The sequence below is a fragment of the Coptis chinensis genome, chromosome 6 (genome assembly GCF_015680905.1).
Source record: "Coptis chinensis isolate HL-2020 chromosome 6, ASM1568090v1, whole genome shotgun sequence".
NCBI classification, from domain to species: domain Eukaryota; kingdom Viridiplantae; phylum Streptophyta; class Magnoliopsida; order Ranunculales; family Ranunculaceae; genus Coptis; species Coptis chinensis.
Window position 1 is genome coordinate 67108723 of NC_141461.1, and position 25003 is coordinate 67133725.

General features: G+C 37.5%; 2 protein-coding genes across 3 annotated transcripts; both read right to left on the bottom strand.

Moving 5' to 3' along the window:
- Positions 1-387: 387 nt before the first annotated feature.
- Positions 388-4660, bottom strand: LOC147494043 (28 kDa ribonucleoprotein, chloroplastic-like). Its single transcript, XM_086566222.1, has 4 exons — positions 4271-4660; positions 4093-4194; positions 3085-3366; positions 388-611 (listed from the first exon to the last, which is right to left on the bottom strand). The coding sequence occupies exons 1-4, from the start codon at positions 4607-4609 to the stop codon at positions 546-548; spliced, it is 789 nt and encodes a 262-aa protein (XP_086422348.1). The 5' UTR covers positions 4610-4660; the 3' UTR covers positions 388-545.
- Positions 4661-5101: 441 nt separating this feature from the next.
- Positions 5102-19446, bottom strand: LOC147494044 (putative galactinol--sucrose galactosyltransferase 2). Of its 2 annotated transcripts, none has more exons than XM_086566214.1 (14): positions 19014-19446; positions 16626-16888; positions 16446-16536; positions 16283-16331; positions 16050-16141; positions 15818-15925; positions 15599-15718; positions 15103-15513; positions 7356-7497; positions 6987-7054; positions 6712-6846; positions 6393-6610; positions 6227-6315; positions 5102-5490 (listed from the first exon to the last, which is right to left on the bottom strand). In XM_086566214.1, exons 1-14 carry the CDS (start codon positions 19190-19192, stop codon positions 5203-5205), a joined length of 2253 nt encoding a protein of 750 aa, XP_086422340.1. In that variant the 5' UTR covers positions 19193-19446; the 3' UTR covers positions 5102-5202. The 2 variants fall into 2 exon arrangements, with proteins under 2 accessions (XP_086422340.1, XP_086422341.1); XM_086566215.1 differs by lacking the exon at positions 19014-19446 and adding an exon at positions 17321-17338.
- Between the last annotated feature and the right edge of the window lie 5557 nt (positions 19447-25003).

Below are 25003 nucleotides of genomic sequence, written 5' to 3' on the forward strand. Positions count from 1 at the left end.
TTTCCTGAAGACTACAGAATAGTTCTTTCACTGCTTGGGATCAGTCATTATAATTTGCTACTGCTAACGGGATACAAGTAGAAGCATCTGACTGGGGACTTAGAACATCAATTTGTGAGATAGGGCTGTTCCAAAGACAATTCTTAGATAAAGGTAGATCCATTGCTGCTGCTGCATGAAATGTGGACAGAAAGGAACAGAGCTAGTTAGGTTTACATTATGCATAAACCTATAAATCCATGTGAAGAAAGCAGCAGCAGAGTTTATAATAGATTCTTGCCCGTGGTACAGCAGTACAGCTGAACCCTATTTATCAAATAATCACCTTCCAAAAACTGACATGAGAGAATGCTGATATTAAATACTTGCCAACTTATAACGAAACAATTAGAAAAGACTAACAAGAAATTTCAATTGCTAAGCAGAAACTTTCCTAAAGGTCAATCCAATTAACACAAACCAAATGATTGCTCAAATACTCTTTTAGAATGGACCTACAACGACGAAAGACATTTAAAGAGGGGGACAATGATATAAGGTCATCTTCAAAAGGAGTTGCGCCTTGGTCTCTCTTCAGCAACATTGACTTTGATTGCTCTCCCATCCAAACTCTGCAACACATAATGGAGATGTTTATGTTGTTTGCTTATCAAGAAGGTATAACAAAGAAAAAGGATCACATTAAGAAATTGCGAAGTTATCATTGACATTTGCAGGATTAGTATTCCCTCCACACCAAGTTGGCAATACATGGTTTAATTGAATCACATGGACAAAGTACAAAGGAAATATATGGTGACCAATGCACACATATATATTTCTAACAAACTACCATCTGTGAATATTTGGCCATGATCATCTCGACTTCATGGAGATAATCTTCAATATATCTAATTTCAACAAAAGTGGTTGAAAGTTTTTGTGTAAAATTGACAGCAAAAAGGATTGGAAGTTGTTGTGAGTTAGATTTGGCGAGCTTAAAAAGTTTGGTATAATGATCTCCATGTTGTCGAGATCATCCTTGCCAAGAAACAAACTCGCCTAATTCCATGCCCTTTGTTTGATATTAAGCATACACTTTTGTTCTAATGATGTTGGACGTAGGGAAGTAAAAAATACCCATGGGGATGGGGCTCCATGGAGACCCGACCCAAGTGGGGCGGGTACAGAGGGTGCTAAATGTAAGGGTGGAATTCGAGCTAAACAAGCCGAGCTTTACCATGCTCAAGCTCGGCTCGCTAATTACACGAGCTTTAAATTGAGCTCGGGCTCGGCTCATATAGTTAAACGAGCGAGCTCGAGCCAAGCTTAAACGAGCCAAGCCCAAGCCGAGCCCGAGCCGCTCGGTTATTTTACACTATAACTATGTTATTTGAGCTAAACGAGCCGAGCTTCATCAAGCTCATTTGTTACACGAGCTTTAATTTGAGCTCAAGCTCGGCTCATATAGTAAACGAGCGAGCTCGAGCCAAGCTTAAAAGAGCCAAGCCCAAGCCAAGCTCCGAGCCCTCGGCTCAAATTCCACCCTTAGCTAAATGGGGTTGGGGGCGGGTATGAGGAATCCCCGACTCCTTCTAAGCGGGTACGGAGAATGGGGTCCATTTAAGAATTTAGTGTATATAATATGCATGTACTATGTATATTTCTTAAAATGTTGCAAGAGTAAAATTCAAAATCATGACCTCATTCTTGAAACCATGACCATCTTTTCATTAGGCTAATGCCAAATTCATAAAGTGTCTTTAATATATAGATAAAAAATAGTTAATTTAGGTGAGTATAAAATAAGGATTTGTTTTTTAAATTGGTCAATGGGGAGGGGCGGGTATGGAGAATCTGGTACCCAGTTGGGTGGGTATGGGGAATCCTCGACTGCCTCTCAAGTGGGGATGGGGCAGGTATGGGGAATGAAATTGAAATCGGGGATGGGGATGGGGATGGGGATGGGCAAGGAAACCTGCCCCCGACCCACCCCATTTACATCCCACTTGGACGCTAGAAACACTCAACCACGAACTCATTGGTACTTTTACAAGCTGCAAACAATGCTGACTGAAATTGTCACAGGGCCACTAACTTTCTAAGTCCCAATATTCACGGCTCATCCAATTAATCAGTAAAGCTGCCTAGCAAATCACCAAAATTTACCAGCAAGACCAGCAAAGTGGAAATATGCTTATCCCTACTAGCATACAAAATACATTAACAACGAGAAAAAATACAACAAGAATTCAAAACCACGCTAGCATAGAGGGATAGGATCTAGAATTAAATGGTACAACGAAGGGCACCTACAAGATAAATCAATGGATGATTTTGGGCTTACATGATCTCCACACCATGGAGACCCTTTCCACAAAACATCAGGTCGTTTTGATGTATCGAACCTTATTGTAATTTGTTTAGGATTTTTAGAGTCATACACCGATCCAAAATCATTCATATATACGTATATCTGTCAACTTTAAATAACATGAACCATACACTCACTAGTACTTCTATCGGCAAGATTGAATGCATAGTCAAGTAACATTTAGCCTTTTGATACCCTTTGAGAATTTCAATAACCGGAAATTCAGTGTTGCACATACCCGTAGTCAAGTTCAGTTGCATATAATGATATCAAACAATTCGAGACACCAAAAGGTTTTGCAGCAAGTCCAGTCAACTGGAAATTCCCTTGTCCTGAACGACCAATATATGAATCGCACATACAATGGGTCAAAGCCAGATCCAGTGGCTCATTTATAGAATTCATGCAGGACATTTTACCCACTGGATACATGAGTTTCTCTTTTTTTCTCCCTGATGTCCTCAATTTCACTCAAATGTCTAAAGAAGGGAATATATTATATGGCTGATATAACCCAATAGGACATCAGAGAAAATAAATAATTTTTTTTCATCGATGTCCTCATTTTTACTTGAATGTCTAACGAAAAGAACAGGTTATTTTTTTCCTCCAATGTCCTCAATTTTACCCATTGGACCGCATGTAAGGGTCAAATTCCTGCATTCTGTACATAAGTGTAGAAAGCTTAACTGAATTGTCCTATAATTTGTCAGAGAAGGAATACACAATACCTGTCCATCGAGAGCGGCAATAGCATCATCCACCTCGGTCTGCGTGGACATAGTTATAAAGCCGAATCCTCGTGAACGTCCACTTTCCCGATCATAGACAACCCTGGCATCAGCTACCTTGCCGTATTCACTGAATACCTGCTCAAGGCGAGCATCATCGACTTGCCATGGAAGATTACCGACGTAGATTCTGAAAGAAGGCTCAAACGACCGAGGGGTTCGCTCTGGTCGAGACCCTTTAGGAGCAGCCTTGTTTACTGTCAAATTTCTCCCATTTATGTCCTGTTTTATTAGACATGGTAGAAACTCTTGAGAACATTTACCAAAGCATGAGAGTGAGTGACTGCAGAATAGCGATCAAATTATGGGCATCACTAAAATTAAATTAAACAGACACAATGAATGTTAATAAAATGACAGATCTCATAAAGAACATAGTCCGGTAAATACCATACACATTTTCAAAGTCAATGTCTTTAAGTGCAGATGATCTTAACAGACGTAGCCTTCCCTGAGTCTGGCATTCAAGTATTCTACAAGCTAACCTTTCCAAGGTTTTCTAGAGCTCATCAGGAAATAAGTAGTTGAGACAAGAGCATTGTGTTGAAATAATAGTAACAATAATGTTACTACATCAATGACCAACCTAAGAAGCTTCCATGATCAAGGTTTAAAAAAGCGGCCTTTTATGGGTTTTGTGCCTTGAGGCTTAAGCCTCACATGTTCAAATATATTTTACATTTTAACCCCTCATAACTTCTTTAAAGATCAAAGACTCCAAATTAAGTTATGTTTTGAGCATCAAAACACCACATTCTATTAGAAATCATAAACTTCCATCAACAAATCTCATTTCTCCTCCATCTTCTAATGTGTAAGGACGTACTCTATCCTATAGTTGTGATAAATATTAAAAAGTCCTGCTTTTCGTTGCTACTTGAATATTTTCTAAACATTTGATGCAATAGGTAAATAAGTAAACACATTCTAAAGAAAAAAGAAACTTACATAGCGATTGAACATATCGATAGCTTTTTCAGCTTCATCAACAGTAGTCATGGTAACAAACCCGAACCCACGACTCTGATCAGTATCCCTATTGTAAATAACCTACAAACGAAACAAACAAAAATTACATCTACCCACATTCCAAAAAACACTATAAGAGAAAAAAAAAAAATCATACCTCAGCACTATGAACAATCCCCGCCTTCTCGAAAAGCATAGCTAGCCTCTCAGAATCTAAATCATAAGGTAAATTCCCAACAAAAAGCTTGGCATCTTCAGTGGGTTCAGGATAGTAATCACCACCAGATTCCTCTTCTTCTTCTTCGTCTTCAAGAACAACTTGGTTCTCTTCTTGTGAAGCAACCATGGTGAGTATAGTTTTGCGAAGAGAGAGTTTCCAAGACAAGCGGGGGAAGAAGTTAGTTGGTTTTGAAGAGAAAGAAGAAGAGTTGATGGTGAAGAAAGAAGTTGTTATGGATAGTGGTTTGAAGAGTGGTGTAGTTGCAGTCATCATCATAGTGTTAAGTGTTAAATGTTGTGTGAAAGAAAGAGAAGATAAGGAGAGGTAGAAATGAGGAGGGAGCTATAGCTGCGGATGGTCCAAAAATGCCAGATTTATTTCGACAATTCCGACATTACCGGAATTTTTAGTGACTGCACAGAAGATGGAGGTTTCGACAATTCCGACATTTCGACAATCTATGCCAAATGTTATTTCAACCATTGTACTTTCCTAATAATCTTGTCAGGTGAAGGATTATTGATCGGAAGAACTGAGGAGAGTATTCTATCCTTGTATGCAGTTGGCCAGAACTGACCAACCTTCTCAAAGTTACAATTTCGAGAAACAGGGTCTATGACCTCCACTCTTTCAAACACACCCAGGAGGTTTCTGAATTAGTCAGCCCGTTGCCAGTCTGCCTTCTTAATTCAGAGTGTTGGTTACCCATTTTTTTTTTTTTTTTTTTTGTCACATTCAGGTATGGAAAACCCGCTCAAAAGAGATGGATACACATGAACCTCATATTTTACATGGAAATGGGACTTCACTCTAATAATCATTTCATAGAGTTATATTACGTGCAGTTTGTAGAGATCAGAACTATTACATCAATAGACTATCTCGATTTCTCTTGAATTTTCAGCTTCAGAGTAAGGTGGAAGATTTATTATCAAGAACCCATCATCTCTGTTGTAGTCGAACTCCTCTTCTTTCTGAAGGATACAGTACTTTGGTTTTGTGCTCGAGTAAGCTCCAAAACGACCACATCCTCGGACTTTGATCTTTATCGTACAGCTCAAAGAGTCACTAGTGCAGTGCAAAGCTTCGATTGCCCCTCCAGAGTTGTACATGTCAATCAATCCGATTGGAGCAAAGTATATCCCTTGGCAGTATTCCTGTTGCAATAACCAAGTACTTCAGTATAGGAGAACTAGAAGGTGAGGTAATAGATTAGGTAAATGGGTTGAAACAACCACCATCCTGAATAACAAACCACTTTTGCTTTAACTACCACACTGAACTAAGAGTGGTCGAGGTGACTACCAATGTTAGTTTGGGGGAAAATAGAGCTTGCAACAGAGCCACAGGAGACTCCTTAGAGACCCTAATTCCCTGAAGGATCTGTTGCACCTTACAGGGACAGAACATAAGTTTTGAAACTAGAGCTTCAGGCTATCCTCAAGAGAATTAGGATTAGTTAAGTTCTGGGGATGAAGAAAATAAAGATAGCAGCAAACTCTGGAAGAGCTCAATGTGGTACTACTATGTACTGACGGTGGCAAATAAAATTCATGTCATTCGGGAGTATATGCATTAGTTATAACCAGTAGAAATCACCCATTTATTTAAAGAGACAACCCAAGTAGCTGACTTACTCGCATCCCTTGAAGGACCACCGGCATTCAACAATTTCACTAGTCCTTTTATACTTATTCTAAGAATATATATAGAAGACAGAAAATGTAGTAATGTGAAATATAGAGTAAGAAAATGATATATTATGTAATCCACCTGTTTACTCAAAATGTCCATGTTATACTGAAGTCTCATTTCTTTCTGCCAATAAAAACAGTTCACTGGTTCCATTCTTTTAAACAATAGAAAAACAAGAGAGACTATAGGTTGACTAACCCTGATTGGAGATATAGTATATATTTCACATTGTAAAACTCCCAGAGTAACTTCAATGCTTCCCCTCTTAGGTAGCTTTGAGAGAGATTCTGAAATACAAAATTTGTAAAGCAGTTAGCTTAGAATTCAAATTTATTAGTAAATAGAGGAAAGGTTTGGAAGTTACTTGTGTTGAAGGTGTACACTGCAGAATCTCCAGACCAATTGTCACCTGCCACCTGTTCAAGGTACTCAACATCGATTGGACTGACATGGCCACTTAAAATCGGTGAAGGCCTAGATCCCGTGTCAGTTCTCTCTCTGCATGGCCAACATCCTGCTCCTTGGCAATTAAAAACACCTATAACTCCTGTTAACTTGTTCAGGTTCCAAATCTTAAGCAGGCTGCAAGTGTTTAATTCTGGTGGTTGTCAGAGTGAGGCTATAGATGGCATAAATTATTTAACTAACTGGGAGTCTGGAAGAAATATATTTAATAAACTTACCTTTTTCCGTCCATGACTGGATCCTCGAACAAAGAATCCCTAGTAGGTCGACCAGGACACTTTGCTCTTAAAGTTGATCCATCAGGCAGTACAAGCTTTTTGAGAATATCAAAATTATATGTGCCTGGTTTATCACTGCATATAGCAGAAGGTACAGACTAATAAACTTGGCTAACCATGATAAGACCATGTAAAAAATAAAAGTTTAGTAAAACGCCACATATAGGAGGATTTTCTACTATTGGGCACACAAGACAACATGGTTTGGGACTTACCTCACGTAGACACCACATCCCCCTACAGCTCTAGCTGCGCCATGGAACTCAGCTGTTACATGGTTACTCTGAGAATAAGATTAAAAGGTTTATGTGAGAACACCAACACTATAACAAACACTAGTAATTCGCCACTATGTGCTCATACTATGTGATAAATTGCAACTTCAGATAAAAAATGTTATATACTGGGTGATTTTTGATGATTGAAGAAATGCTCCAAAGTATCATAAGTAGGCATTGCATCATTTTAAATTGTTATCCGCAGAAACATATGAAGTAAAGAAAGACAACTTTTAGTCGAGACGACCTGACCAAAACCAACTTTGATGGTAGAGAAGCTTTCCAGCGTAATGCAATACATCTTACATGGAACATGTCCCAGTCCGGTATAACAATCTCTCCAAGAAGAAGGCTGTTAAAGGCAACTGAGGCTATGTGTAAGGTCTGGAAAGTTTCCTCCCTTGGCATGAAATCCTCCGATGCTCTAGCAACAGCACTCTTCTTCGAACTGAAATCAGTAGTGCTTAGAGCATTTGCAATGCAGGTGATAGAGAGGGGGTAGTGATAATTATCACCTACTTGGGTCCAAAACTGCTGTGCAATGCAGGGTGATAATGAAGGTGATAATTATCCCCAGTTCAAAGCGAGGTGAAACCAACCACCGAGTTTATCACCGACTTGTTAACCGGACGGGATGTTGGATTCGCCCGGATTACAAAACTCACCGGACGGAATCCAACATCCCGTCCGAGTCCTAACGGCTACCAACGGTCAAAAGTCGAAACGGTCAAAAAGCGGTCAAAATAAAAACTTTGGTATATATACAACATTTGTTTCATTTCAACTCACACTTCCAACAATCATATATCATATTTCTTCTTCTTTAAAATCAGTTCTTAAAAACCAAATATCAAATGGCATCAACTCAAGCATCTCAAGCAAGTGGTAGCACTCAAGCAAAAGCGAGAGCTCACTTTAGCATGTCCGATGATCAAGCTCTATGTCTTGCTTGGATAAAAATTAGTGAAGACTCTATTGTTGGTGCTTTCCAAAATGCAAAAGGATTTTGGAATCGTGTAACAAACGAGTTCAATCAAGCAGCGTGGGTGGGATAGGTCTCGATTCAATTAGCGGAAGGTGGAAATATATTTCAAAAATGATGAACAAATTTGTTGCAATTGTGAATGCGGTGGAGGCTCGACATGCAAGTGGTACAACAATACAAAGCCGGGTAATTACAAGCGTTGTCAATTTGGAATTTATTGATTATCTTAGTCTTAGTCTAATTATTTCCGTCTTCGATCTAATTATCTTAGTGTATTTATTATTTCCATTTTAGTCTTAGTCTAATTATTATCTTAGTCTAATTATTATTGCAGTTTAATTATCTTAGTCCTAGTGATTATTTTAGTCTAATTACCACCATTTTTTTTTTTTAGTTGTCCGAGGCAAGGATGGCGATACCAACTACAAGAAAAATCGCTTTTTTTCACTTGATCATTGTTACGTTATACTCAAGGATAATCCAAAGTGGATAACGTTTTTTGAGGCAAGGTCAAGCCCCCACAAAGGGAAAAGGTCGCTAAAATGATGGTGAAGATTCAACTTCTAATTCACCAAGTGTTGGTGGAGTTGAATTGGAGGGTTCTCAAGAAATAGAAGCGTCCAAAAGAAATGGAGCGTCCTCTTGGATCGAAGAAAGCCAAGTCCAAAAGGAACCAAGAAAAATCATTTGGTATGTTGGAGGGTTACTTTACACGTTTAGAGGATACATTTGCACGGGGATGCAAATGAAACACAAAAATGCTTAGAACTTAGGGAAAGGGAACTTGCATATGGTCAAAGAAGCTGTGATGGCAAGAGAAGAAAAAATCGGATTCAAGCAGAAAAAAATCAGGTTCAATTGGAAAAAAAATCGGCTTCAAAAGATGCAATATGAAGCTAAGATTTTAGCGACCGATAAAGTGTCCTCCATCCCGATACCGCTTTTATAATCGAGCAACAACAAAAGCTGAAATACGTCTTTGAATGGGGAAGGGCTAGAGGTGGTTCTAGCTCTAACTAAGCTTATGTATTTTAATTATCTAGTATTTTATTTTAATTAAAGCACTATGTATTTTAATTAATGCACTATGTATTTTAATTTTCTTTGTCTTTTTAATTAATGCACTATGTATTTTAATTTCATTGTATTTTTAATTAATGAACTATGTATTTTTATCTAAGCTTTTTTTTTAATTAATGCACTATGTATGTTACGTCCAATATAATTATTTTCATAGAAATACAATTACCAATCAAATTAAAATACATTGTAATATAGTTCATTAAAATACAACTGATTAAATCGTTGGAACTACATAGGAAATACATTAGGAAATACATTAGGAAATACATAGGAAATACGTTGGAACTTAATAGTTCACGTTAGGAAATACATAGGAAATACGTTGGAACTTAATAGTTCCGTTAGGAAATACATAGGAAATACATAGGAAATACGTTGGAACTTAATAGTTCACGTTAGGAAATACATAGGAAATACATTTTCATTTCCATTTTAATTTTAAGCCTCCTTCTCCCCCTCACGGATCCGACCAATTTGGATCATAAATTGGTACCGGATCTGCTTGTTTTTTTCAATGCCGGTCAATTAAAAACATGTTCAACTAAGTCCTTTTGAAGATTAGTATGTGTAACTTCATTTTCGATCTTATTTCTTGCTTCAATCATCGATAGACAAAATGAAAACCATCATCTTCCGAAGAGCGCGCCGGTATTGTTTCTTTCCTCGACCTTTCCAATTCCAAACTCCACTTTTCGTTCATTCTCAACAATCATATTATGCATTATAATGCATGCCTTCATTATATCTCCAAGAACAACAACACTATGACAAGCGCGAAGCCTTAACAATATGCCATCGTGCACGCAAAACTCAAACGCGTCCTTTCAACATCCTTTCTTGCGGCTTCTTGGCGTTGAGTAAAGATCTTTTCATGCTTATTTCTTGGATAACGAATGGCTTGAACAAATGTGCCCCATTTTGGGTAAATACCATCGGCAAGATAATATCCCATATCATAGTCATTACCATTCACATTAAATGCAACATAGGAGCCTCACCTTGCTCTAATGATTAAAAAAACATGAGAACGATGAAAGCACGTTAATGTCATTATCGCGAACTGGTAGTTTGAAGAAGCAATGCGGATCAACAATGTTTGTCCGCGAACGGCTTCAAGTATCAAAGTTGGTTCCTTCTTGTACCTACATGTGTTCGGCCCATCCACTTGGGCAATTCTTCCACACCCGGTGCATACGGTCGATTGATCCAAGCATTCTGGAAAACCCCTGTCGCATTTTCAGCTAATATCCTAGCGATGTTCGCGCTTCTCGGCGTCGCGTCTCAAGTACTTTCTTCCTCAAACGCCGTGATAATTGCCTTGCACCAACGCTTCATAGATACATTTCTTTGTGGAATCTCAATTTGTAAATACTCATCCGTTGAATCGAAGGAAGAACAACCGGTTGCTAATTGTGCAACTGCGGCTAGTCCCTTTTGTAACCCGTAAATTGCTTGCCGACCCAATCCATCCACCTTGTCTTTAAAGTAATCGTCGAATGATGCAGCGGTATGCAACATATACATAAAAGCTCTCTTGTCATCGTACCTTCCGCCTAAACTTGAGGAGGCCACCACAAGGTGTTGTGAAGTAATCCCTCATTATCTTTTGTTTCTTGAAATCACCACCATCTCTAAAGCGTGTACTCTCGCCTGCCGCGGATCCACCGCGTTTATGCGTATCCACATCTTCAATTTCAATGGTTGCTTGAGTCATTAATGCCCCGGGACATGGATAATAGCGCAACCTCCTCCCTCTCCCTTTTCGTTTCATCATATCATTATGCTCATCTCTTTACTCTTTCCATGTAGTCATCTTTTGAAGTACCGTAGGAAAGGCGACCGGTGAAACCGGAAGGCGAACTATTACTACTAGATCCTCCCCATAACCTTTGGTTATATGTAATTCTTTCTTCTCTAGACATTTTTCCTATTTTTAGCTTGGTTGTGGGGAAGAAGATGGCTATGTTGTTTGTTTGATATAAAAGATAGAAAGTAAAAGCGAAATATGAAAGGTAAGGTCACATATGATAAGGTCACATGTGATACTTTGATTTTGGTCCACTTACCAATTGACAACACATTTTATTAGATTTTTGTTCACTCTCCAAGTGACAACACATTGTATCCAAATGTCTATCCATGTACCCTCAATAATTCCAAATGGGCCACCATCCATAATTGCATTGTTTGGAATAGTAAAATGTGCGGGGAAGGAGGGCTTAAAACCGGCCGGGATGTTACATTCCGTCTCGGTCTAAAAACAGGACGGGATGTTACATTCCGTCTCGGTATCCCCATACACTATTCTGTCCGGAACTGTCGAACCAAACCACCGCAAAATGAGTGATATTCCAAACTAAAAATTTCTTTGTTTCAACAATGACAGAAATTAGTGAAACAAATGTGAAGCGAGCGAAACGAATGTTCCATTTTGGAAACATACTGAACTTATAAGTTTTTAATTTTTTTGGCCATAACCTCATTTGTTTTATTGACATATTCATATAAAAAACCGCTAATATACTTTGAAAATAATAAAAAGACAAAACAACAATCATGAACAACACCCAAGTCTAACCCACGTAAACTTCGGTAAAAAACTAACTTATAATTTCTTAAAAAATTGGACATAACCTCCTTTGTTTAATGACATATTCATATCCAAAACTCATCAAAGAAAAACACGCTAATCAAAAATTCATTACAAACAACAATCCCAAACGCCATAAGACAAGTAATGGCGCACGCGGTTATTACAAACTACAAAAAAAATATCAATCCGAGACCTCCTCCCCTACGAGAAGGCCGGTCGAAGAGCTCTCCCCTACGTCGTTATTAAGCCTCTACGGTTGAGCTTGAGCTTGAGGTACTCCACTTCCGGCATTCTCCAACTCTTTGCACACGTCTCACGAAGCTCCAAAGTTCGACACGTTCTTCTTGTAAAAGTACTCAAAAGCTGCGGCGAGAGGACTCCATGAAGGACTCGCGCGATAGCATAAGTGAGAAAGCCGTAGTTAAAGAGCTCGACCTTACTTCATCCCTGTTTAACAAAACAAATGCAAAGTTAGGGGTTATAGTGAATACTAATAATAACAAATCATAAATAAATTCAAATCATACTAACCTCGGCTAACCGCTCAACGGTATCTTCGACAAATCTGCTACCACTGCGGCATCTACGGTGGAATAGGTATTCTCATATCTTGCCCCGAGAAGTAATCATGCTCCAATGCCAAAGGTCATCATCATCAAATATCGTGGAGTTCTTTGCGGCATCCGAATATCATGAAACACCACGGCCGCGGATCGTAGCAACTCACTCCTCACGGGAAATGAATGTCGGGCCTCAATGCTCCGAGTAACCCCTTCAAAATTGGTGCCCCGGTATAACGCACCTAGCAAGAGACCTCGACCAACCCTCTTCCAATATAAGTCATAACAAAAACCGAAAGGCGATCGTCGTCGGCCACTCATTTGGGTTTGCTCTATAGTGTGAAAGAACGGCGGGGAAAGAATATCGAGGTCATCATATCCATAGGTGGTGGGTAAGGTATAACAATCTCTCCGGATACTTGCCGCCAACATCGTCCCCAAGGTACCATCACGATGGCCCGACCTATAAGTATCATTCGGCGAGAAAGAAAACCTTGCTCTATGACACATATATGATAGTTACAATTTTCGGTGTTCTCGGAACATCCGGAATATCCGCGTAAAGTGGGTCCGAAAGATGAAGGACTTCGGCCCGGGGGTTGCCTTTCATTCGACTAGCTCTAAAAGCTCAATCTGGCGGACGAGTGTTATGAATATTATGTGATAGGTCCCCATACCCCCCTCACTTCACGATGAAGCCCCCATGCTTGAATACGTGGAATCGGTCATGAGTCTCATCCTCTTCCAACCTCTTCAACACGGGATCATCACGCGAAAATGCTCATTACCACCAATACCGTCATCAATAGATAAAATACAATATCAATATATATATAAACATGTCAACATTAATAATTAGATAAATAAATGAAATGAAACAATAACTTAATAAATAAGACTTACCGGTATAATCCAAACAAAGCCGCACAAATTGCCTTTAAGCGGCTTTCGTCTCAACTGGCGAGGGTCAGCCACGGTAAAGGTATGCTAAGATGGATTGATTATTCTATCATAATCCCACATCCTCTCTACGTCCCGAGGTTGTGACCATCCACCCGACACGTAAATAACTATCGGATATCCAAATAATTTTGACCAACAAAGTAGAAGAGGAAGGCACGTGACATACTTCGTGGATCGACTCCTCACCAATATGATAGTCTTCGGCTTCTCCTTCGAGTCTATTCAAATATCTGGCCGTAGTAAACCAACTCATATTTATAGCTCCTCCCTTAAAGCGCTTTCGGTACCGATAATCTCAAACTTCGTCTTGCTCATCATCTTCAACCAAATCAAAACATTCAAAGAAACTCATCGCCAGTAGTAAAACCTCTAAAGTTTCATCAAAAGGAACGGCATCTCCATAACCAATTGGGATACCCGTGAGCATCAGGAAATCAAGAGGGTAATCAAGCTTCGCCCCATGGGAAATGAAATGTGTGGGTAGTTGGCCACCACCGGCCAACTATCCCAAACAACAACGCCGATCATTTTGTCCCAAATTACAATTAAAAACTCCCAAATGGTGTGGCGGGATATAATATCAGAATCGCGGACAAAATTAGGATCCGTTTTTTATTTCATACAACGCCACCACGACATTAACATTTGAAAGTGCACAACGACTTTCCATAAGTGTACTTCTACATTCAACAAACACTAATACGATAAAATTCAAACTAAAATAAACTAATATAAACTAATACAAATTCAAACTAAAATAATAACGACAAATTCAAACTAAAATAAACTAATATAAACTAATACAAATTCAAACTAAAATAATACGACAAATTCAAACTAAAATAAACTAATATAAACTAATACAAATTCAAACTAAAATAATACGACAAATTCAAACTAAAATAAACTAATATAAACTAATACAAATTCAAACTAAAATAATAACGACAAATTCAAACTAAAATAAACTAATATAAACTAATACAAATTCAAACTAAAATAATACGACAAATTCAAACTAAAATAAACTAATATAAACTAATACAAATTCAAACTAAAATAATACGACAAATTCAAACTAAAATAAACTAATATAAACTAATACAAATTCAAACTAAAATAATAACGACAAATTCAAACAACAACAAACTTGATATAAACTAACATAAATAATAATAATTAACTTAAAAAAAAAATCAAAACTTACTTGAGATTCCGCCACTCGATTTGCTAACGTGTCGGACCGATGTTGACGCTTAATGGTGGGTGGTCCTCGATTTCATTAACGGTGGAAAATTAAACCCAAGTTCAATTTCGTCCTCCTCACCCACATTCTGGCGTTTCGACGACGATCCCTTTTGCCCCTTTTTTTGGAAATTTTGACATTTCCAAACCATCGGGAATGCTCTTGATGTGTGGTGAGCTTGGTGGGGATGGGTTGGGGGATGGAGAAGTCATTATGAATGGAAATTTGTGTTCAAAGGTTGTGAATGGAGGCTACAAAATCGAATTTTTGGGCCGGAAATGAAGTGAAAATGGAGCTCGTCAAGCGTCTGTTGGTATTGAGCCATCGGGACGGGATGTTACATCCCGCCTCGTTATAAAATATCGACGGGATGTTACAGAAGATCTCGTTATAAAAACTCGGGACGGAATCTAACATCCCGTCCGAGATGTTTTTTATCACCTTTGCATTGCACAGCTTCACCTTGTTTATCACCGGGTTGGTGATAGAGGGGGTGAAAAGTGAGGAGGTGGCGGTGATAGAGGGGGTGAAAGTTATGACTTGCATTGCAAATGCTCTTATAAGTTACAATACTCATCTTAAATGTTGTCAGATAACTATCTGAAAAAGAAGATGGGAAAAACCTGAAAATATAATCCGAGTTATGACTCATGCAGCAAATTAGATTATTTGCTCTGAAGTTCTTTGCAACCGACTCCTCAAGTGCCCATTGGTATTGTCTCATCAATGAAACCCGTCCACCGTAGCCAGATCCCAAAGTTTCTATTACATTCTGCACATCTACCTTGACCCCATCTACACCTTTAGTGGCAAGGTAGCCATGAAGGTCATTGTAGAAGTCGTATATCTTTGCAGGATCAATAATCCCAATCCCATATTTGTTTATACAATCCATGGCAAAATCTCTAATATTTCCAAGATTACCAGGAGATTGAACTGGATATGCAATCTTTGGGTTGTATTTCTTCAATGCTTCAGATGTTGTAAGGAGCCCTCCCCAATACCCAACCAAGGCATGCCACACGTACACATACCTAGAACATCCAATCCATAACTACATGTTCATCATGAAGAAATCTCAGTAAGAGAGTGAAATTCTGGTTTGATCAGGAATTATACTTTACTCCGAATTTTTCCTTGATGGCTTTGATGAAGTCACCGAGATCATTGCTTGTGCAGTCAACTTCTATGTCTCTAAACTTCTTGTTTTCTTTGACGTCAACTAACCGCACTGCAAACCTATGGATCAACAAATGGATCAACTGATGAGTCTAAAATACCAGTTCATGAACAAGTTCCTATACGGATGTAAGTTTCCATCAATAAGGAAATACTAACTGCGTTCCTTCGGGGATTGGTTCATTGTCTTTCTGAAATTCATTTATAGTTTCTTGCCAACCGTCATCAATGAGCAGAAACCTAGCAGGACAACCTCCTGCAGACAAACTGTAGAGACATAAAAAGAAAACATTACAGATCCAAAAGTACATATATAACGGAGTAAATAGACTGTTTTTTGAGTTAACTCAAACCAAGTCATGTATACTACACTGCTGAATGGTGATGATACCTTTCAAGTCCCTCCTTTATTCCCTTTGGATCGACTTTCGTATAGAAGGCGTCCCAAGTGCACCACCCAAACCAATCTAAGTTTGCTGGTGTCTGCCAATTAAATCACAACACATTCACAAGAATAAAAAGTTTTTGTCTCAAAATAAATAAGATGACTATATATGAGAGTGCAATTCCAAAAAGGAAATTATAATATGCAAATCATAATCGAAAAGCCGGGTTTCGGTTGACCTTCTTGTGCTCAATATGATTGAAAGTACCCTTGTACTTCTCCAAAATCCTGCAAAGTCCCAAAAGTTCATAATGAACGAAAATAACAATAGCAGAGATAGAAAGATGTATAACAGAATAAGATAGATTAGTTCAGCTATCCTGATATTGGAAGTGCACATACTTGATAGAATCTTTCATGAGCTCAAATGGATTGTCCCCTGAATTGATGAAAACAGCCTCCAGAGCTTGTGACGATTGAACATTAGGATCACCTTTCAACAATCAACAATCAAAAGCAATCAGAATGAGCTTAATATCCAAAACTGAAAATTTGACTTTATTAATTGATGTCAAAACTAACCACTTTCAACACAGAAGTGAAGCTCATTAGTAGAACTTCCCTGCAAACTTGTTCGAAATTCACCATCCAACACGGGCAATATTAGTATATAAAATGGGTTTTCAGCAGTTGTAGTGTCAAGGGTTTCGTCATGAACGGCAGAACATTCCTTTGCTTCCAACAGAAGCAATTGGGTTTCCATGGGAACATCACTGGCGGATTTTCCAAAACGAGGTATCATCCACCAGATCTTGAATCTGAACAAACATAGAAATCTGTATTCCCTACAATTGGCCACAGAAGAAGAAGTTCCTTAGTGACCAGTATAACACAAAATACCACGAGAAGTACAAATTCAGACATTCCTTGGAATAAGGAGCAGGTTTATATTTCTAATGTTGCAGGGAATCTCCCATACAAGCAAACATCTATTTCGTAGCACTAAAGTAAAGCTAGATTTCACTCATGCTAGAGAATAGAGAGGAACAAGCCCAATCCAACTCCAGCGCTTGTTAGTCACCAGATCCAAAGGAAGCAACTAGTCAGTCCGTCGGTCCATATCCTCAATGAATTGCTTCAAGCCGCTACTTATGAATAGACAGAAATACTTCCACTTCATAGGATTCTATCCAGCCAATCCTTTCTATCTATAAACAATGCTTCCGCCTTGAGCCTAAGCAATTTGCAGATCAAAATTGAAGTTTGTAAAGTAATACCCATAAAAGAAATCCTGGTGGGAGTTGGGACATGTACTCAAGATCTGAAGCCAGTCGGTCTCAATGTGAAAGTAAAATTATATTATTGTTAATGAAGAAGAAAGTTTGAGAGAGAAAAGAGAGTTCGGCTTAGTTAGTTTCGGCCTCCTCTCACTATTCTTATTTAGGAAAATAGTCTGTTTACAATATGGAAAACCTCAAAAAATGACTTACAAAGAACTCTAAAAGTGAACACAAACAGTAGCACTCAAACACAGTTGAGATGTCCTAAGCTGTCAATGAGTGTATTCAAAAGAGCCCAATACTCGGGATCGTCTTAATAGTTCTCAGTTCTCACCCAGTCTAGTACTTAGCGGACAAAAATTGCAGTCTACCAACACTAGGAAACACCTTTTCATGTTAAAAGTTCCCTTTGAACTAAAGAAATGACTCACTCTCCTATCTTATATCACTTTTACTAACTAAAACAATAATGAGGCGAAAGGAAGAAGCACAGAATGTCCTTATCCTGCTCATCACCTTCCTTTCTCCTGTCCTTGTTACCTCCACTTCTGCTCTCTTCTTAAGGAGAACAAAACAATCTGTTTAACGTATATAATAGAACGGAGAAGGATCAGTTTTAATGGTATTCTAAGTCGATAACAGCCTTCAGAGTTCAGACATACCCTTTTTTGGGTCTGCTAAAGCATAACACTATACAAATCCAGTATGTAACATTGGCCTAAAGTCGTAGATATGCTTCCTTTTCCTGGCTTCAAATTGTACCCCCTTCCCCCTTTTTTTTCATATGTATAGATAAATAAAAAAAGAGGGGGGAGGGGAAGTTTAGAAATACAATTTCTCTTCTATATCCGCCGGCATAGATTTAAACACATGAGTCAGCACTGCATCTTTAGCATGTACAGTTGGCTGCTTAAAAATAATTAGTGGAATAAAGATCATGACCTACTTATGGCATTCAAGAGCTTCATTGAAACTTGTATAATGGTATATATAGTGATCTTGTTTTAATACTGTCGCGTTTTACCCCACTATCCTCGGATGTCCTCATCTATCAACACCATATTTTCAACTGTAAATGAGACAAAAGGATTCAACAATTCCAAAATGTTAAAGAACAAAGACCCTAGTTAGAAATGCGCCAAAACTTCAATGCCCTCCTTAGATCATAAATCACAGAGAACCATGTCCTCTTCCTCTTCCTCTTCCTCATCCCCATTGGCCCATTAGCATTGCCTTTCTCATTTTTCTATAATAAATTACTGTTCATTTCACAAACAACTTGCTCATTCCCAACACAAAAAGCAATTCCAACTCCATCCTCATGGTAATGAAGGCAGCTTTCTGGTTTTCCAGGTCATCCTTTTTGGCATTTTGCATTTCAAGCACCAATGAAGTTGAGGATTACAATGAACTATTTCCATCCCAATATCTCAATATCCCCAAATTTTAAATGAATATCATGACCAAGAAAATCCAATAGATCCAAAAATTGAAACTGAATACAAACTAGTCCACAATATCTATGACATATGCAAAAGTCCAGAAGAGCTATCAATTAAAAAGACGTTCACCAAACTGGATTCTATATTCTATAACCTCTCAAATTCCTTGAAAATGAAAGTCAGCCCCAGTGACTACTGCATATAACAAAAAAGGTAAACTAAACCACCAAGAAAGCATAGAAACTTACTCTAAAACACCAAGATTGAAAACATGGCGAGCACTTGGAGTAGATGAAGTTGCACCGACAAAAGCTGACGCACCAGTTGCAGGGGAAGTGACTACGTTAGGCGGTACACCATTTAAAACAGGCTTACCACGTACCATGAGACGGGCATCTTGAATTATAGGTGTAGCTGAGACTGTCATCTCGTTACTTGGGTTATTACTCAATCCAGTAACACAACTAAGTCTTCTTGAATAATAAGCTCTTAGAATGATGTTCAAACTTCTTTTAATAACAAAAAGTCCACAAGTACATCTGCACGACACCCTTTGAATAGACTAACTATATATTTGTAGGGTCATCATCATATCATAGTATATACAAACGAGTAGATCATGGACATGTGCCTTTTTCGATGACTTGTAAGAAATGTAATCCAAGTCGTTCTTCTTTTGGTTCTTCCTATGTTCAAAATTAAAAACAATATATTGATGTCGACGCAAAACACATGTGCCATGGTGGGACATATGTGGCACCACGCCACCAAAGAAGCAAGAACGTTGTTATCCATTCGGGACAAGGCAAAAATTGGATACGGGAATAATTGATTAAAAAAACGGTCCATCAAATATTCGGTTAAAAATTCGTAATATAGCAATTATGCTATGTTTAATTAATATGTGTTTTAAACATTTGGTTGTAAAAATTCGGAAGTCAAAAATTCGAGAGGTTATGTTAGTAAATATTAATAATAGTTGTCATTATTTATAATATAAGAGCATTTCCAATGGAGTGTGTAAATCTACACTTCCACATAGGCTCCATGTAGGCGCCACTAGGATTTTACACCCTTATTTCTAAAGTAATAAATATACACTTCATGGCTCTTCCAATGGTAGTGTGGAAATAAAGAGTAAAACAACATACGTTAACTGTTGCAAGTTTGCAAAAGAAAATTTTAAGTGGAGATCGCACGTCACTTTAACTCTCGTCCGTATTCTAAAAATCTGGAAACAAAAGCAGCGACGGTCATGGGCCATCGCAAATGAAATATTTTAAGTACCCACGTCGGTTGAAGTGACGTCCGAACTTTAAAAACTCACCAACGACATTTAAAGCTACGTCCGTGCTTCTTATTAACTAATAACTTGGGAGGGAAATTTCAACCAAATTTTAACAACTAATAGATATTGTATACGGTTTACATCCTCCATTGGAAAGGGTTTTTTCAAAGTGGGGGTGTAAATTTCACACATTATACGCTTTACACCTTCCATTGGAGATGCCCTAACAAACATATCTAAACGATTTAACTACAAAAACATTGAAACCAATTTACCTTCATTTATTTGTTTTTGGATTGAAATTACCGTTCAAATTTCAAAATACACACATACTATGACATCACAATTTAAATATTGCCCAAAAAGCATAAAAGCAAAGCTTTTGGATTAATTTATTACTAAAAATATAAGAGTGGGGGATTTAAAGTAAGAGTGATGACATAAAGTATATAAAAAATAACAAAAACGCAACCAAATTTTCATTATTATTATTTTATTTTATTTTTTTAGCCGAATTTTTGAAATTTTTTGGCAAAATCCGTATTATTCGTTTCAAGACAAAAAACCGTGAATTATTGCGAATCTTTCAAACATTCGGAAGCATTATACGTTTTGCCCTTCAAAAATTCAATTCGCGAATTATTCGGCGAATTGCTAACAAGGCCAAGAACTACTTGATGAATAACTCACCTAGTTTCTATAGTCGCTTGGTGACTCAAGCTAAAGGAGCATTGTTTCGTATTATTATTTTGGTGATTTAATTGGGCACTCATCAAATTGGATTGGGCAACCCCCCAAAAAAAAGTAATATTATAAGTTTGTCATATTACAAGTTTGTCATCAAAGCTTAAGCCCAACAACCAATTCAACTGGTCTCGCGCATGTTGTTTGAGTGTACACTCAAACGGTCTCGCCATGTTGTTTGAGTATACACTCAAATAGTTTTACCATATCATTTGAGTGTACACTGAAACGGTCTCACCATACACTCAAACAACATGGCGAGACTGTTTCAATGAACACTCAAGCGGTCTTCACGTCGTTTGAGACAAAACTCTTGGGTTCTTAGCTAGACGATATAGCGGGGTCGTTTGGGCAGTCTCCAGGACGACATGACGGAGTCGTTTGGGAACTCTCTTGGGCGATATGGCTGGGTCGTTTGGAAACTCTCTTGGGCGATATGGCTGGGTCGTTTGGGAACTCTCTTGGGCGATATGGCTGGGTCGTTTGGACCTCATAACAAAGAAGTTTGTTTGTTTGCAAAAAATTCGGTTTGTTTGTCAGGATTCGGTTTGTTTGTATGTGTTGGTGTTGCAAAAAAAATTGAGTCTGAGACAGAACAAACAAACTATCGATTTCACTTAAATTGAGCAACACTAATCCTCAAAAATTGAGCAACAAACAAACCATCGGTTGCAACACCAATCCTCAAAAATTGAGCAACACCAATTCGATTTGTTCTCGGGTTTGTTTGTCATGAGGTTTCACTTGTTGTGTTGCATGAGTATTCGTAACGGGTATGCGTTGAAGGAGGGGGGGTGTATTAGGCTATTTTTGTTGGATTTAGTTGTAGGGCTTGGGCCGGAAGTTGCCCAATGCAATTTTATGAGTGCCCAATACAGGACCCATTTATTTTTATTTTATTTTGAAAAAAGTATAGAGGTTAGGTGGATCTCAACCTGCATTCAGCCTTACATAGATGGTGCCGTTTTTATCTTTCTTTCCTTATAGCATCTTTAGGGGAGAAACCAAGAAAATACCAAATTTTTAACCAAGTCAAACACCAAACCAAAAAAACACCAACCAACTTCAGGAGAAACATCAAATATTCGACATCAAATTACGCGGTTTTGGATAAACCACGCCATATAGCCCATGCGGCTTTCTCAAAACCGCGCAACTGAAGCTCATCTTAAAAGCCCAAGCCCACGCGGTTTTCCAAAAACCACGCGATGTGTCGCACATCAACTTTTTTCTTTTTTCTCTTTCCAAATCTCTCGTGCAGTTTTCGCAAAACCGCGTGATTGAAGCCCATACTCTAGCCCAAGCCCATGCGGTGTTCAAAAAACCGCGCGGTTTTTCCAAAATCGTGAGAGAGATTTGATACAGCACCAAAGCTAAAACCAAATTTTGGCCGATTTGGTGTTTGGTTTGATGTTTTCATCAACATGTGTCTCTCCGATCCTGAAGATGAAAAAACACCAAATTATTAGAAATTTGGTGTTTGTATATACTAGAATAGTATCTCACCTAAAGATGCTCTTAGGAATGTTTCATTTTTTTGGGGGGGTTTTTTAGACATAGACCCCCAATTTTTCAAACATTTGTTTTGCACCCCCAATATAGCTGGTGACCAAAGTACCCTTATTATGCTTTGAAATTCCTCCAATGCCCCGACTATGTTGTAGGGCACGAACGTATCAGTTTACCCCACCGTATCAGCCATCAACAACAATTTAGAGCCCTTGTAACTCCAACTCAAAGACACCGAACAAATGAAGTTTCTTTAAAAGATTCTCTACATGTTATACTCAACCTCCATTGTCGTGAAGACTAAAAACATAAGTGAAATTGTATGAAACTATTCAGTTCTTGGAGTTGCAAGTGCTCATTGAATCGTTGATGAATTGACAAGAAGAAAAACCAGATGATTAATGGTGATATCATGGGTTTCTTAAACCCATAGCTTTCCATTTATTTTTTTTGATTTGATTGTGAACGGTGTTGTTTTGATATCGATTTGATTGTTAAAAGTAGTAGGTTTTGACATATACGATAATTTTGAAGTTACAATCGCTAATGATTGGGTGTTTAGATCACTCTATTAATAGTATTGTTGTTGTTTTGGGTTGGGTTATGGAAAATCCAAAACTGAACCGATAAAATAATTGGGTACCCAAAACCGAACCGAATCTATAATATTATATTTCATCCGAAACCAAACCAAACCGATAAGATATATTCCAAACAGAATCCGAACTGAAAACTATAAAATCAATTAAATTTTAAATCAAGTTGGTTAATTTTAGTTACACAATTAATAAAACCTATACAAAATTAATTATAAATATTACTAAAATGTTATCTTATCGGTTCGGATTTATATCGGTTCGGTAGAGGATTAACCCGAAACCAAACCAATACCAAAACCCAAACTCTTTTTTATCGATTTGGTTCGGGTCGGTTATCGGGTTATTCAAATCTATTGAAAGCTCTAGTTGTTCCAATTTCTTTTTGGAATATTATACACCTGTTCCGATTTCCCCCAGTCAACCAGTGAGATTGGGGTGCAAAACAAATGTTTGTTAAATTGGTCAAACTAGATTTTTGGACCCGTTCATTGAACGGGGACCGTTTTTATATAATTATTTTTTTCATTTTATTATTATGTATTAAAAATTTTATTTCAAAACTATATTAATAAAATTCATATAATAAATTAAACCAATTATCGAAAATAAAAATGTGAATAAAATTTTCCTTTTTCTGCAAAGTCATTATTTGGAAGGGAATGAATCTTTCCTTAATAATCAGCATTATTGTCTATTTTCTTTTGCTTGAACATACTTAAAATTACCAACATGATAGATGATATTGTCATGTTGATGAATTAGATGAAGCATTTCATTTTACTTAACATTTTAAGCTATTTGTCACAATTGATAAGCTACTATGCATCGTATGCAATATCTTAATCTTGGAAATTAATGGAGGGAATAAATTTACTAACGACATTTTAAGTTACTTGTCACGGTTGATGAGCTAGTTTGCATTCGTATGATAATATTTCGCAGTGGAATGAATGTAAGAATTTTTTTAACAAAAAAATGTAACCAACATAACAGTAGAAATATTAGCTTGATTGCCGTAATAGAAAATTTTGAACAATGTAATAGATTTTAGCTCTTAGAGAAAACAAATTGTGAGTGACAAAAAAAATATATATATATAATTTCTTCATAAATCTATTGCGAGACTTCTTTGCGATGTCCTACTATCCATCCTACCGACTTTCTAAGTTTCTAGCATGACGATTTATAGGGCAACCACCTGCAAGCGATGAACTACCTCAGTACCACTTACCTGCATGAAGCATACAGATGAAAATGTTACCTTATGGACGTATTGCCAGCTTGCATACGCTACTAAATCACATATAAAACATATATGCCCAACTGTATGTGCATGAACTATCAACAAAGAAAAAATAAAATGTACATTAAATCCAACAAACTTATCAAGATAATCACCTTGGAGTGGTGTGATAAGAAGGTGACCTTGGGAGGCTATTTTCAATGTGTGTCGTCCTTCAGAGACTATGTAGAGAGTGAATACGTAGTGTATCGTTTTCTTCTCATTTCTATGTGAACATTTTCACTTGGCGTCCACCATTACTATATATATATATATATATATATATATATATATATATATATATATATATATATATATATATATATATATATATATATATATTGCTTTATTATAAAAGGTATTAAATTGCATGTTTTCAATTAATGGGATAGCATCAGGACATAGGCAGATAACTAAAGAAGCAAATAACATATCAAAGATATGAGAGAAAGTACTCATATTCACCTTCATACACTCGCCGCTGTAACCTTCTTCTTTATCGTCTATTATGTGATATATGTGATGCAGCAACATTGTTGATATAAATGAATGTAAGACCTCTGAAAAAACCATTATGAAATGGTGAGAATCAGTGACCTTCCAAATGAAAAATAAAATAAAATTGTTCCAATTAAAATAGTAGACACATTAACAAATACATTTAACATGAAATTGTGGGAGAAGTAAAAATCAATGAACTTGACAAATTAATACCGCATAGGGAGAACGGGAATGTCATCAATAGTAGAAAACTATTCACAATTATATCAATGCCCAAGGGCCGGTGCATTCAAAGCTAAGTATTTTTGCAATTAA